At 35.9% G+C, this 15,496-nt stretch overlaps 1 protein-coding gene across 1 annotated transcript in view; it reads right to left on the bottom strand.

Moving 5' to 3' along the window:
• The window catches only part of LOC149785310 (kinesin-like protein KIF27), a 168,864-nt gene extending 153,922 nt beyond the window's left edge, over window positions 1-14,942 (bottom strand). Inside the window, exons 1-3 of the mRNA XM_089979203.1 lie at window positions 14,801-14,942; window positions 9,511-9,643; window positions 3,364-3,501 (exon numbers count right to left, since the gene is read on the bottom strand). Coding sequence (XP_089835329.1) covers window positions 3,364-3,501; window positions 9,511-9,561 — 189 coding nt within the window. The 5' untranslated portion in view covers window positions 9,562-9,643; window positions 14,801-14,942. The remainder of the gene's footprint in view (window positions 1-3,363; window positions 3,502-9,510; window positions 9,644-14,800) is intronic.
• Between the last annotated feature and the right edge of the window lie 554 nt (window positions 14,943-15,496).

Genomic DNA, 15,496 nt, shown 5'->3' with positions numbered 1-15,496 from the left:
ATTTGTGACTGCTGAGGGGCTACCATATTTCCAATTTCCAATGTAACAAGGGCCACAATGCAATCAGCCTGACCCACGACTGTATGAACAATATGCAGATCAAGGTTTACAACAATCATTCAGCAAATAATTTATAATGAAAATCATTAATCTTTATCTATCAGGACCTTAACAACACTAGATACAGCTGCACACTGTCACAATTTAAGGGGGCATCTACACAGAAAATATGGTTGTGTCAAAGCCTGAGAAGCCTGTTTTGATGAGTGATGACTTGTTGAGGTACGAAAATAAAAATTAATTGATAATTTGTAAACTCTTCTGCAATTTTAAAGACAAAGTCAGCTAGTTCTTTATTCATTGGCAAATAAATTTAGCCTGTGCAAAACCAAAACAAGGCTGTCAGCTGTCTCCACTGTCCATGGTAGGTATTTTACAATTTACCCCAAATAGTCCTTTACACACAAAATACAGCAAAGAAACAAAATACAGGAAAAGAAGGCAACCTATGCAAGGAAGACATTTGCTTCACAAATTAACTGCAAAATAAAATTGTCTTCAGCTCAGTGTTCATTAAGAAAAAGAAGTTTATCCACATTTATCAGTTTGAAGCTGGCTTCCAAGTTTTCTCCAGCTGTAATAAATATTCTTTCATTATCAACAGACATGAGCTGATTATATAGAAATTTTTCTTGTGGGCATAGCAAGCAGTTTTCAAGATCAAATTTATTTAGTCCTACATGTGCACCAGTGGAATCAGTGATGGAGACCTCATAACTACTCTGACTACAGTATATATGTCAGGTCTGAGCTTGGATACTCTGGAGAACTCTGAATGATGTAATAATGATATCTGTCAGGTCTGAGCAGGGATACTCTGAAGAACTCTGAATGAGCTAATAACGATATCTATGTCAGGTCTGAGCTTGGATACTCTGGAGAACTCTGAATGAGCTAATAATGATATCTATGTCAGGTCTGAGTTTGGATACTCTGGAGAAATATGACTCAATACCAGATTTAATCTCTTTTGGAGGAGGAGACCCAGAGCTAAACCATATGAACCCAGGAAATGGAGTTTGGGAACAGATAGATCCAGTGATGGTGATGTATTCTTAGTATCAAAGATGGCAGTGGTTCATTCTGATGGCAGCAGTGTGTCACTTTATGACAGCCTGAGAATGTGAAATCCAATGTCCAATGTAAAAGGTTGTTAGTTTGCAAGAAAAAAAAGAAAAAAAACTAATTTTAGTTTCTACACCTGTTAACTGGCCCTTTTAAGCGCAAAACCACTGTACAAGTGGTTTTGGAGCTTGTCTACTAGTTTTTAAAACTAGTTTAAGTGGATTTGGAGCTTGTCAAATAGTTTATAGCCACCTAACCAGTACTTTCAAAAATGAAAATTCAATCTTGTTGATAATACTGTAAAAACACTGATGGACATTTTTACAAAATATCATGAAATCAGAGATAACTGAATACTCAAATCCTTTATTTGACAAAACATCAGAGAGGGGACAGTGTAAGGTTTGCCCAACACCCACAAAAAATGACGTCTGGGGGGTGTTTACCCCCAAAAGTTTTGAAAATCTGGGTAAAAATTAAGTTTCCTGTGCATTTTTTTCTCCCTATTCTTTTAAGCATGATACAGGTGAAATTACTGGGTCAGTGGCTGTCCCCACTGCTCACCGTTATAATGTACTTGTCGCTACAGACACCTTGTGCATGATTTACTACTTCATATTAAAAATGAAATACTAGAAACACATCCATAAGCTCTGCAATGTGAGAAACAAATAAGGAGGGGGTGAGATTTTATATGAGAACATTATCTATAAAGACATTTTACAGTTTGTTTCAACAATATGTGTGTGTGGAAAAAATCCACCTTAAATGAATAAATATAAAACTTTACTTGTTTATCCTCATTATTAGCACTGTTGCAGCCATTGTGTGTATGACATTGGCACTATATTGCATGCATCATAAGTGCTTGTAGTAACAGAGACATTTCCACTATACCAAAAAGTGCTTGTCTGCCCTTGTATAACCATGCCAAATATGACTGGAACAATGTGTTAAATAACTAGATAATCCATGAAAGCATCAAACTGTTCAACTGCAGAAAGTTAATGATTGATTATGGCCGGTGATCTAGAAATCAGATATTTGCATCATCAGACAGGTTTCTTAATTCAATGAAGGTTACAGATTTCATTGGACTCATGGCAAATTAATGTGAATTCATGCACTCAGTCATTTCTAAAGATGGATTCATTAAATTCTGGAATTTCTGCAATTATAAGCCTGAATATAATACTGTTTACTGTCATGTTTCATCATTTCTGCACATTACATGGACTGATTTCTAGGGCCCGAGCACATGTATAATGGCATTAATTTCAATGAATTGATTCTTAACACAGAAGTTAGAATAAAAATCATTTAGAGAGGATACATCCCTCTGGTTCCCTGCTAAGGCAAATTCTTACAGTGAAAGTACCCTATGGTCCAACATTCTAAACTGCTATACTAATTATGCTAGTATCCTACGGTAAAGTACTATAAATTTATACACTACTCAGGATACAATCTGTTTCCATGGTAACATACACAAATTATTGAACGTGGAAAATTCCAGGACTCGAAAGACACCTCAACACAACTTACTGGAAATGTACTTGGTTTAAATATCTTGAACAGTTTGAGAATTGTAGACTGGATATGAAAATGTTTACTGATAGATGGATGTAGCAATAGCTCAATTGCAGGCATTACATACCAGGAGATAACAATGTTCCGTTCAAAGAAATTGTGCTCTTTTACAGCTGGTGTGATGTATACTGTATCTTATTTTCACCTGTCATTATTTTACATAAAGAGGCAGTGATAAGTTTAATCTGAATTCTTAAATCATCGATTATATTAAACATCATGCATAAGAGGGTTGTGGGATTCACAAATTTTAGCACTAACACTAGTGGCAAGAGACCAAACGGCATATACTGTCAAAAACTATTATAGAATTCAGAGAGAAAGAGACAGACAGAGACAGAGAGAAAACAAAGGTATTTGTGCAAAGGCCCCACTGCCAGTCAAACTTTTACTGAACTTCCAATGTAAAACACTAAGAATAGTCTGGACTACCTCCATCATTATTTTTTTTTTAAATCAAATATCTTCTGCCCACCCATACCTTTAATTCTGGAACAACCGTTTTTTTTTGAGGATATCATTTTATTAATAAAATACTCATACCCATTTCCCCCACCTTCCACCCACACCAAATGGGAAGGGTTAAGTTGAGAACTTTAGTCTACTTTGTAACTAATTAAATCAAAACAAAAAAATCTATTTTAGTACCTGTGTTGTTTTGGAAGAAAGGACATTATCAAATGTGAAAGCTCTATCTTTTCCCATCACAAGCTGATTACTGTTTGGAATGACCCTCACACAAACTTCTTCTCCATTTAGCTTCTCTTTTGGCAGCAATGGTCGAATCTGAAAATAATAATAATAATAATAACGGTTTAATCTGAAAAACAAAGAACACTTTATTAACCTATTTAGTGGATTTAGTTACATCTGCTTGTTTACTCTACATAAACTGAGTGGGCAATTTTACAACAAGTTCCAATGGCTATTTTTTTTAGCAAACTGTTTTTTCTGAGAATACTTACCTAAGCATATTAACATTAGGAATATAAGTTCCATTACCCATCAAACCCAGCAATTCCAGAAAGATGATAATTTATCTTTCAGGGTTATATATCCAATAGACAAAGGGAAGGAACTCTTACCCATTACATCCCTTTTACCCCACAAGGTGATGCTAGTTTAAGCGGGAGGGTTTTCTTTTAGTAATGCCAATGCTTAAGTTTTTCCGAAAAACACAATTAACTAAACAATTTGCTTTCTCCTTCAAATACATTCCTGAATCATATTAACTTTAAGGGAACAGGTAAGAGGTGGAGGAAATGCATGAGCATCCAACTTCTACCACTGGCCTCCATCTAAGGAAGAGTGTCTGAATTCTCTATAAGAACAATAAACTGCTCTCCTAATATGACAGTAATACCACCAACATTAATGACCTGTGACCACAACATTTATTCAGGGATAATGACTTTCCCTTACTGAGCAAAAAACTTGGGTGACTCCAGTTAAAGTGCTAAACAAATGCTGAGGATGCTGTGCCAACCTCAAAAGGGTCTAGTGGCCATCTGGGTTGCTGCCACTGGACCCACCAGACTCAATTCTCTGTGATGCTAGATCTTGAAGATATTAGTTTCCATTACATTTTTTATCAAAGCCATTTGATTGTGAAACTTGCTAAAGTTGCTCTAATCTCGGGTCCTATTTCCCAACCCCAGTCAGCAGAAAAATATGTTTTTCGGATACACTGCTCTTCTCCAAGCATTTCAAATACATTTTGTGAGCAAGGACTGGGTCTTGTTTAGCTACCTCTCTTGACAATAGAGCAGATATCCCAGATAATGATCTTCTGATTGCCTACAAATGATAACCAGTTCTTTGCAAGCAAACCCAGAGTTGTGCCATTATAACATGGAAGCATCCAATCTAAACCAAAGAGAGTTTAGGTCAGATGAAAGGTCATGTAACTAAATTTCCTGCATGCTGAGGCTAATGCTATCAGAAAGCATGTCTTGTAAAATAGCTGTTTCAAAGAGGATCTGCGTAAGGGTTTGGACTCCTTTGAGTTAAACCAAGTAAAAGCCCATAAAAGATTCCATTGTGCAATCAGGTGAGTAATTTTGGTCTATTCTGGTTGACCAGCAAGTCTGACAGATCCTTGTCATGACCTATACTTGCTCTATCACAATGTCTGAATGTGTCGGAAATCATGGAACAATATCCCCTCATAGCAATTTAAGTGATCTTAGGATACTTTTCTCATTGAAGAGCCAGAGAAAACATTTTACTAGCTGAAAGACTGATGCATTCAAGGGATGATGTTGTTATCTTTGCACCAGTTCCTGAATACCTGCCACTTCCCATGTAGATATTCAAAGCTGATGCCTTCATTCAAAGCCTTTTCTGTGCAATGTTGTTCTGACAAGAGCCTGACATAAAGAAGCCCGTAAAGAAAAGGATGAAACATCTGACGGTGGGGTTGTTTGAGCAGATAAAATTTTAACAAAATCTTCTGTGGATATCTATCACTATTTCGAGCAGATCAATCAACAATGACTTGACCCATCTGGGTAGGACTACCAGTACAACTATACAGTTCTAGTCCATTAGTTTTTGAATGACTCTTGAAATGAGAACAGTTGGGGGGAAGGCAAAATCCCAAATTCTATCCAAACTGACTACCAGAGCATTCATAGCCCATGATTCTGGGTTCTGGACAGAACAGATGATGGTGGGCACTTTGTGATTCCATCTCATCGCAGAGATCTATCACTGGATGCCCCCAAAATGTACAAATCTGCTGAAAGATCAATGGCTGAAGGGATCTCTTGTTGTACAGAGTTTTACCCCCTTCTTGACAGACAATCTGCCAGAATATTTAGTCTACCGAGAATATGTCTCATCTGGATTATTATCTTGTACCTGGAGCACCAGCACAGAAACCCTCACACCACAATGCATAAATCTGGGATAAGGACATGAAAGCATGCATCGGTCAGGTTGAGGCTGATCACATACTCATTCCATTTGATTGGCGGGGGGGCATACTTATCATGAATCTAAAATTTCTCTGCTAGTATGAATTTGTTTAGCCAGTAGAGGTCTATCACTGGCCTGAATTTACCATTAGCTTCTTGTACCAGGAAAAGCCTTCTTGTACTCAAGATTGCTGTTGTTAAATACTACTGTCTATTATTGTCTCCTAACATATCTTCCTTATGGCATAGACTATTGCAGGGGTGTCCAACCTTTTTTGGCTGGGGCCAAAACAAATAATATGCTTACGGTTGCAGGCCACATGAGCAAGAACAGTCCCTTATCACTAACTATGCATGCATATTTTCAAAAGGGCTGCCTACATGGGCATGGGCTGCACAATGTGAAGGACTGGTCACAGGCTGGCCATGCCTGGACTACTAGGAAGGAAAAGGAAGAATGAGTAGGTACAGAAAGCTGGAGGGGTACCTTACTGTGCCTCCTGCTTACATATATCCTCTAAACAACCATCAAATAACAGCAATGAGCCAAAGGGCAATGATTGCATAGCCAAGTTGTGATGTGATTTCAGCAATATGAATGCAGAAATGTGTTACATCTTATCAGATCAAGATTCACCAAAGATATAAGGATATATACCATAGGGTGATGCAATGCTGTAATGATCATTTTGAATATGCAGGATCGCATACATACTCATTCCCTGCTTTTCTTAACAAGGAGAAAAATTGCCATTGATATTTAGTCTAGCATCACCATATTCTACGTGTTTCAAAGTTGCCTCAAGTACTCTGCAGTGAACTATACAGAATGGTGGGTTGGACATTTGTAGTGCCACATTGCTCTTGCCAGCACTCAGAAAGGCATCGCTGCATTATGTCTGGGAGTGTTTGTGTTGTATAAAACTAGTAACAGACTCACTGAAAAAAAGGCTCACAAACTCCCCAAACCTGGATTTTGTCATAAAAATGGCCAGAGATCTCACCAAATTTTGCCAACTGAGGAAGCAGATGAATTGCTTTACTTCTACAGAAGCCCTGACCTTGCAGTTGTGGCTCATTGATGGAGATGGACAATCTGAATGAGCTGGGATTCATTATATTATCTCCAACACAGCCTTAAAACTGAATTCCATCCTTTACATGATGGGATCAGACTGACTCATCAGAACTGGGTTTTCTGTCATTGCCTGGTGGGTTGGGGTATCGTCCTCATCTTACAATGATTCCATATCAGCATACAATATGCTAAACAGTATCACAGCAACTGAAGAATTGTCCTTAAAAGTAGGACTGTATTTCCCAATTCCCTATCAGGAAAGCCAGTAATGTCTGGCCTATGATCTGTATACTGAAGGTCTAACAACTGATAAACCAATAATGAATATTCTGCTTGGTTGCATGGCAGGAAGGAAGGCTGTGTGGAAGACCTGAAGGTCAGCTGGATGGCAGTCTGGAAGGAAGGTTCAGCAGTCAGCTAGAAGGCTGGCAAAATGAACATTTCATCAAAACTTTTGATTTCCTATCACTAGGCTGGAAAGGAAGCACAGGAAGATGGTCAACAACCTGTATGTCAATGTGCGACAATAAAGGATTTAAATAGTAATCATGATTATAACAACTGGTCTGCTTAGATAAGGAAGTACTCTTTTGACGCCACCATTGCAGGTTTGTCAAACTTTGGGATGACACACTCCTGGGAAAACTAAAAGCATTACTAGACAAACATGATATTTGGGAGGGCAACACTTCCCCTGACAAAAGTAACTATGCTGTTGCCTCCTTGATCAATCTCCCAATCATCAACTCCATAAATATTGTGGTCTGGGTTTTTCAGGTGCATCGTGAGACATTGCATTATCCATCTCTAGCTGACCATATTTTTCTTCCTCTTTCACCTTGACGTTTTTCTTTAGGACTGAAAAACACACCCCTTCTGACCATGACAAGGTGCTGTAGAAGTACATTTTGTACATGGATGCAAGACTAGTGATTATACTTGTTGTCCTTGTACCTCCGACATTTATTACAAAGTACTGCCATTGCTTCTGAAAAGACAAGAATAACAAAGAAAAAAACAACAACACCCATAATATCACAAATATCAAATTCAACTGTATTTTCAATGAAAAAAATACAGCATGCATGTACAAGATGCTATTACCCGTGGTATAACAGGTTGGGAAAAACAGATTTACAAAAACAACAAAACATATCCCCCAAAATTTAAAACAAAGGCTGCCAATCCTTCTGCATAACCTTGAACACATAAAACTTTACCAAGATTGTGGAAGGATGGTTCAATTCTTGATGGATTCAAAGAGGAAATGTGAAATGATATAACTTGTAGTGAGTGAAGGCTTAATTAACTTGCGGCGCAGAGGATGATTGAAAGGGAGGTAATGGGTAAGAGTTTCTTCCCTTAGTCTATCTATCTATGGGCATGTGTCCAAAATGAAATCTCCATCTTCCTGGAATTAATAGATTTGAAAGGAAGTGGATTTTATATTCCTAACAATAATGTCACCAGGGAGGAACATATTAGGAGACATTAAAAAAATATTTTTCTCTACAAAGCATAGCTGAAGTAAACTGCTCCGGTAGCCAAAGTGGTTAGAGCATCTGCCTCGAACGTGGGAGGTTGTTGGTTCGAACCCAAGCCAAGTCGTACCAAAGGCTTTTAAAAATGGTACTAGCAGCTGCCTTGCTTGGCACTCAGCATTAAGAGTTTAGTGCTAGGGCTGGTTGGCCTGATGTCAGGATACTGTGACTAGGTGGGACATAATGCTACATGTCTGCAGCATGATGCCACAGTACTAGAAATCACTATAAACTGCCACACTGCCCTTGTAGCAATATGATGAAAAATTATTTAAGCTACATTAAAAATCCAAATTACACACACACACATAGCTGAAGTAAATGAATATAACATTCAAAATGGTTTTGCCTTTGAGAAACAACACTTTTATGCATCTCATTAGTAATTATGACTTTTCAAAATGTATGCCCATTCCACATTTGTGACTGAGTATAAAAATCCTACCAAAGGTAACAAGTGATACTGACCAGTCTGATACCTGACAAAACCACACCAATACTGACCAGCCAGCTAGCTGCCGATGGTAACAGTTCATTCTATACTTACCCTCTCCTTTTGCAAGAAATCTGTACAGCAAAATAACAGCAAATCTGAGCTTCTTCCATGACTAACCATAGGTAATCTAAACACACTTTATGACTATTCTTTCAGCTGTGAGACATGTGACACAAGGATCAAAACGAGATATTTATAACATGTAGTAAACATCTTCAGAGCCATGGTGGCACAGAGGTTAGCATGCTGTACACAAGACCAAAACAGCACCATGTTCAAATCTTACATTTGAATCAGCCAGGATTAGCTACTATGGTGTGTACATTGTAAAGATACTTTACTGGCATGAATAACCTACTTGTGTTGTTGTGCTGTAAAAAGTCAAACCAAACCAACTGACTATCTACTAAATAACCTACACTGGTGCTGCTTTCCCATAAACAAGCCAAATTAAAACTCTTCCCACTATAACTGTATGTACAATTAGATCAAGAAAAATTTAAACATTTCACTGTAATTGATATTTCTGTACATTCAACCTTCTGACACAAATCCACTCCCACCCACCCAAGGGTATAAAATCCTTTCTGACAAATGGTTACCCAAGTGAAAAAATAATTACAGTATTTTGTACATTTTTATTCACTGCTGTAGATGTGATAATGGATGTATGGAAAGAGGAATGGTCCAATCAAGGGTATCAGAATATGTCCCATACTATATGCTAAAGCATGGAGATAATCAAGTAACTGGTTCCCTTACCCTTACGGCCACCCGTACATTGACTTCTTTACTTTCTGCCTGGTTCTCCATTTGTAACTGATATTGACGTTGTTGCTGATTCTATCACAAGTATGGACTTCTCTGAGTATCCCTAACACAGTTGCCTCGATGCCTAAAAAGAGAAAAAAGAAACCACTTAAAAAATATAAAGAGATTTTAGCATGGCATGCACACCACTCCATAAGTTATTTCAATAATTTATGATAACATTTTGTATTTTAGAATGAAAATTAAAAAGTAACAATGAGAATTTATCATGACATTATAAAGTACAAATTATATGTACAAGCATGTAAAATTTCACAATCTTTCTCAAATCTTTGGGAGACCCAAAGTGTTTATTTTTTGGAGGATTTTAAAAAAAATCATTATTCTTTTGTTTAAAATAGCATGTTTTTCCAATATTTCTTCTATTAATATATGAATTGTAGGCACCATTCGTGATAATGTGACAAATATCACTCAATGAAGGAACTTATGCTGGGCATAAGAACCCAAAACTGGTAGATGGTGGCTTTGGCCAAACTTCAGGCCTCTTCTTGGACTTCTTGACCAATTGCTAGAAGCAACTTAACCTTAGAAAAGATTAATAAAACTTGAAAATAGACCCTTTTTATCTTGTTCCTTTAGCACTCTAAAACAATGCATCATTATTATCTAGGTCATAAGCAATACGATTTGCATTATTCATGTCTATACTGACATAAATAATAGAGAAAATGAAACAAATCAACTTAAATTATACTCAAAATTTTCTTGAAAATTTCAGATAATAATAATAATAATAATGAAAATAAATTTAAAAACTATAATTATGTTTTATGAAAAACATTTATTCTCATGCTAAGTTGCTGGACATCAGAATGGACACCAGGGTCAATTTCAACTGCATGAAGAAATTTGTCTGCTTATTCCTAGTAAGTTTATGTATGGTTGTAAGATGACAGTCTCAATAGTTTCCATATCTGATGGTCAATCTTTGGGAAACTACTCTGGTGGCCTAGTGGTTAGCACATCCGCCTTGGATGTAGGAGGCTGTGGGTTCGATCCCCGGCCAAGTCATACCAAAAACTTACAAAAATGGTACTAACAGCTGCCTTGCTTGGCGCTCAGCATTAAGAGGTTATTATTAGGACTGGTCGGCCTGGTGTCATGATAATGTGACTGGGTGGGACATCATGCTACATGTCAGTGGCATGATGCCCCAGTGGTAGACATCACTTAAAACTGCCACACCACACTGCAGACATCGTAGCGATATGACTGAAAAATTGTTAAAGCTACATTAAAAATCCAAATCACACATACACACAATCTTTTGGAAACAAGAGTGATAGGCACCTTAAGGACTTGAATTGTATGCAAACCTAGAAAGTAAATGTCACGAGCAAGTAACAAGTATTTTTTTCTATTTTTACATTCATTACCTTACATATAAAGATAAAAAAAATTGCAAAACTTTCTTCATGGTAGCAAATCACCACAGATGCTAACTTGGTTATCGAGGGGAGATCTGTCTTCCCCCATTTGTTTTCAGATGCTAAAGTAAAGAATTTAGCATATCATACAGGAAATATGATTACTTATTGCCATCTGAAAACATGCAGAAAATATATTACTATTATCTCTCATTTTGATTATGTACATGTATATTATGAAAACATATATTTATACAGGTCAGGGCTGATTACATTTTTTTTAAAATCACTTGTTTAGAAATTCACTTATCACATCGACATTTTCACTTGTCCCAAGATTTCAATCTCTTGCTTAGATTCAATGAAAACTACAGTTTAGTCCATAATAAAACAAACAATAAAAATAATGTACAACAGCTTTATTTCCTCCATGAACTTAATATTTCAGTTTTCTCTTATATACATATTTTCTTGCTCCAATATGGATGAATGGCCAGATAACAACTGATGAAGTGATTAAAGCATGAACATTGCAATAAATAAACTAGTTTTAATGTGATGGGAAAAAAAAATTCATCCTGGTCAAATGCTTTGAAAAAGTGTACATTTTTGACTCAGAAAATGAACAGTCCAGAATGTCGAGCTAAAGGATTTGATCAGCGCTGCAGATAAGCAACAAAAAAAACCTATAATATGTTTTGAAATCCTATCAAATGTTTTGCGTGATGGACATTCTATTGATCAATGTAAAAGATTTAAAGTAAATAATAATAATAATTCAGAAGTTCCCACGGTCTCAGTACAAAGATAACAACTGTTGATATGAATTGGTCAGCATTCTAAAATATCCCAGACAGCAATGTGTCAAAAGAAAATGGCAGTTATGGCAATGTCAAGAAGGAATATTGTAGCCAGCCAATCAAATGGCAATTTATGGACACTTTTAATTTTTTTCCTGACAGGCTTTTCTTTAGAAACTTAATTATGTGCCAATAATTAAAAAGTGTGTGAAATAATCAGGTAAAAGTAAAAATTTATCACATGGTTTTTGCTGGTATCTTGATGTGGCACCAAACACTGTAAATATTAATAATAATAATAATAATAATAAGAAGAAGAAGAAGAAGAAGAAGAGTAAGAAGAAGAAAAAGAAGAAATATTGCAAACTATTGTTATTATAGTCATTTTGTTTAGCAGGACCAGACAGATCTTAGTAGATACAGAGATTAAGGCACCTTTCAACAGACTGTCAGTATAGTAGCATCATTCTGATGAAAAGACTAATTACACGCATGTTTTGACATCACTCCAATTAAAATCACTCAGTGCACGTTATGCCATCATACTTTAAATAATTTCATGATGTTTGCAGCACCTGCATTTTATTATCACATGCCATATTCAGACAAATAGTGCCATGGTTCTGGAATCTATTTTGTTTATTGAAGAAACAAGAACTCCCATGTTAATCATAGTAAATCATCATAAAATCAGGTTTTTGATGTACTTTGCAGACAGAGTTTCATTTCTGAGTGATTAACTTTACATACTTTCTTTGGTGTCAAGCACAGCACTGAAGATCACTTGCAGGGGTAAGTCTGGAAGATACATGCTTTGCATTGAGCAAGAGTTACACTGACTTGTTTCCAGACTTTTCTGTTTAAGCTTAAGTGTTCTTGGTTTCACCTATATGTCAATGGCTTGTAAGCCAGATTTCTTGTCAAATAATCATATGAAAACCATTGGTCATTGCCATTTAACACATGAAACAGAAAAAAAGATGAGGGTGATGGAGAAGTTTCTTTATGAAAACTGAATGTAGCATTCCATTTTGTTCAAAGATGAAATTAAAAAAAGTTAATGGAATATGGTGATTTATTTCTTCTTCTTCCAGTGTATTGGCAAAGTTTTTTTATTTGAAATGGAAGTAAGCTAATTAAATAACATCATAAAGAACTTAAATTTTAGTCTCTTCCTTGATTCAATCTACTCGCATACAAAATTAATGAATGGCAAAGTAAAGCCACTGAAAATTGTTATAGTAGTAATTTCACAAACAATCATAATGACCAGTACTCAATTATTTTAAATTTTGTTTCTTTTATAATAACATTAAACATCCACAATAATAAGCATTAGCAGTCTAATGAAATTTATATTGGTGACACAAAAATACACACATAAACTTTTTAATTATTCAAAGGGAAACATCTCATTATTGGGATTCCTATTTTCAGAACTTGAACTACATCTCTTTTTCAAGAAGACATCCTTAAAGCAACCTTCAAAACTGTATAGGATAGATGTGACAGAACAGAGAAGTCAGCTAATGACAGATCAATTTTTTTCAAAACTTGGTCAGGAATTTTGACAACAAAAGATTGAGGATTTTCAATGAGAAAGGCGAATTTTTCATTGAGGCACATGTCTTCAACTTTCTTGCCCCAAAGAGGAATCAAAACATTGGTCACAATGTGACTAGTTTTTGTCCATTTATATGAGACCTTTTGTGCAATTTCCCTGGCCTGGGAAGGTAATTTTCACTAGATCTAAATAATGATCTCCTACAGAAACAGGAAATTGTGTTCAGCTACAAAGTTGGCTAACACTGTCTCAGCATGTATATCTTGATCCACATTTGATGCAGATTCTGTAAATGTGGATTTCAGTCATGGCATATTTGTTGACATGTTTAATATGTACTAATATGCTGCACAATGTGGATTGTCATTCTTGCCACTACAGCATATGTTAAAATCAGCTTAACAGGAGAGAAGAATGCATATTCACATCCTTTAAAATTGATTCCAACCAATGAAATTCCTGTTTCCATCTATCTTATTCCATGTGATATTTTGGTTGCTAAACTTTTGATGTTTTAGCAATGGGAGATAATGCATGCTTTGACAACTTTACAAACTTTAAACAACTAAACCAAACCCACCCGGTTTATGCTAATTAAGCTCTTTAGAAATCTAACTATAATAAATGAATCTCTAATTGTTTCATATTTACATCTGATCAAAAATAGCAAAATAACCATGTTGACAAAATTCAAACACTGAACCTCCTGACAGAACCAAAGGGATGTTAATTGTTTTATGCTACTTTAAATCTTTAACTGGATCATCTTGCCCTGTTCGAGCCAGTTCACAGTCACATGATCACAGGCAGCATTACCATCATTATACTACACTGGAGGCAAGACACAAAAAGAAATGGATTTTTTAAAAAAATCTTTGATACCAATTTTAAGCAAATGAGAGATTTCAATGAGTAATGGGAGGGCCAGGAGATGCCTCTCATCTTGTCCAGAAGGTTCACAAGTATGATATACAAAATATTTTAAAAAAAAAACGAATAGTGTGCAGAGGTAGATGTAAAAAAATATATTCTTATACAAGTTTCTCTACAACATCATAGTGAGCATCATCCAGTCTGACTTATTCTCATTTATGTGGCCTTATATTTAAGAATACTGATGTATTTTCACAACGATTTTCTTGCAATTCCTTGGGCATTTAACTAATGATAATGATTCATCGTTTAAATTTTTGCATTATTTATACAATGTGAATGACACCAAATATTGATCAACTATTGATGACTAATGGGAAATAGTCGCGATAAATTCTTAAAAATAAAACAAACAAAAACAAGTAAGCGAAAATAATTATCATCAATCAATATACTGACACCTCTTATACTTAAGTTTTTAAGTACATAATTATAGATTTTAAGGCTCTGTAAATTTAGCTTTCATGATATCAAATAAACGGGTTAAGAGGGAACGGGTGAAGGTTGCTTATTTGCATGGGTAAACGAGTGAAGAAACATACTGTGACACTAACATCTTTACTTGCAACCCATTCTCTATCTGGGAGAAATGTCAACATGACCAGCTTTTTCGGTATAATGGATCATTTGCTGTAAAACACGTGCAAATTATGCCGAAATATCCACGAAGAAACCGATGTAAACAATCCACATCCGATTCCGTTGTTGCGCATGCGTTTGTTTTTATGACTACGTCTGAACTCAAATTCAACATAGGTTCAAATCCGGTGTTTCTCTGACCTGTAGAAAACTGTGCGGAAATATCAGTAGCAGCAGCAGCAGTAGTAGTAGCAGTAGGAGTAGTGGCAGTGGTGGTGGTGGTGGTAAGGAAGAAGAAGCGGATGATGTGAAACTTTGTCCGTTTATCGTTTTAATTGCTGCTGCAATTGCTTTTTAAATACTATCCAGCACATAGTTTAATATCCAGGGTCCGCCTTTTTTTAAAGTACAATCCAACACACCACATATACTATCCAGCAACAGCTTTTTGATTACTATCCAAACACACACCATTCGAATACAACGAAAAAGTTAGGAATTTTTATACACAAACTACTATAGTGACATACACATAAACATACTCTCACACAAGGGAATGAATCGTTTATAGACACAATACTATACCCTTAAGCACACACAAATGCAAGAGAATTGATATGTGTTTTAAGTTTTATTTTTTGTAGGAATGGCAAAGACAAATACGAAAACTA

The sequence above is a fragment of the Sinohyriopsis cumingii genome, chromosome 13 (genome assembly GCF_028554795.1).
Source record: "Sinohyriopsis cumingii isolate HCF-2022 chromosome 13, ASM2855479v2, whole genome shotgun sequence".
NCBI lineage: Eukaryota > Metazoa > Mollusca > Bivalvia > Unionida > Unionidae > Sinohyriopsis > Sinohyriopsis cumingii.
The sequence above is the reverse complement of the archived record's forward strand: the minus strand, read 5'-3'. Positions and strand labels throughout refer to the sequence as shown.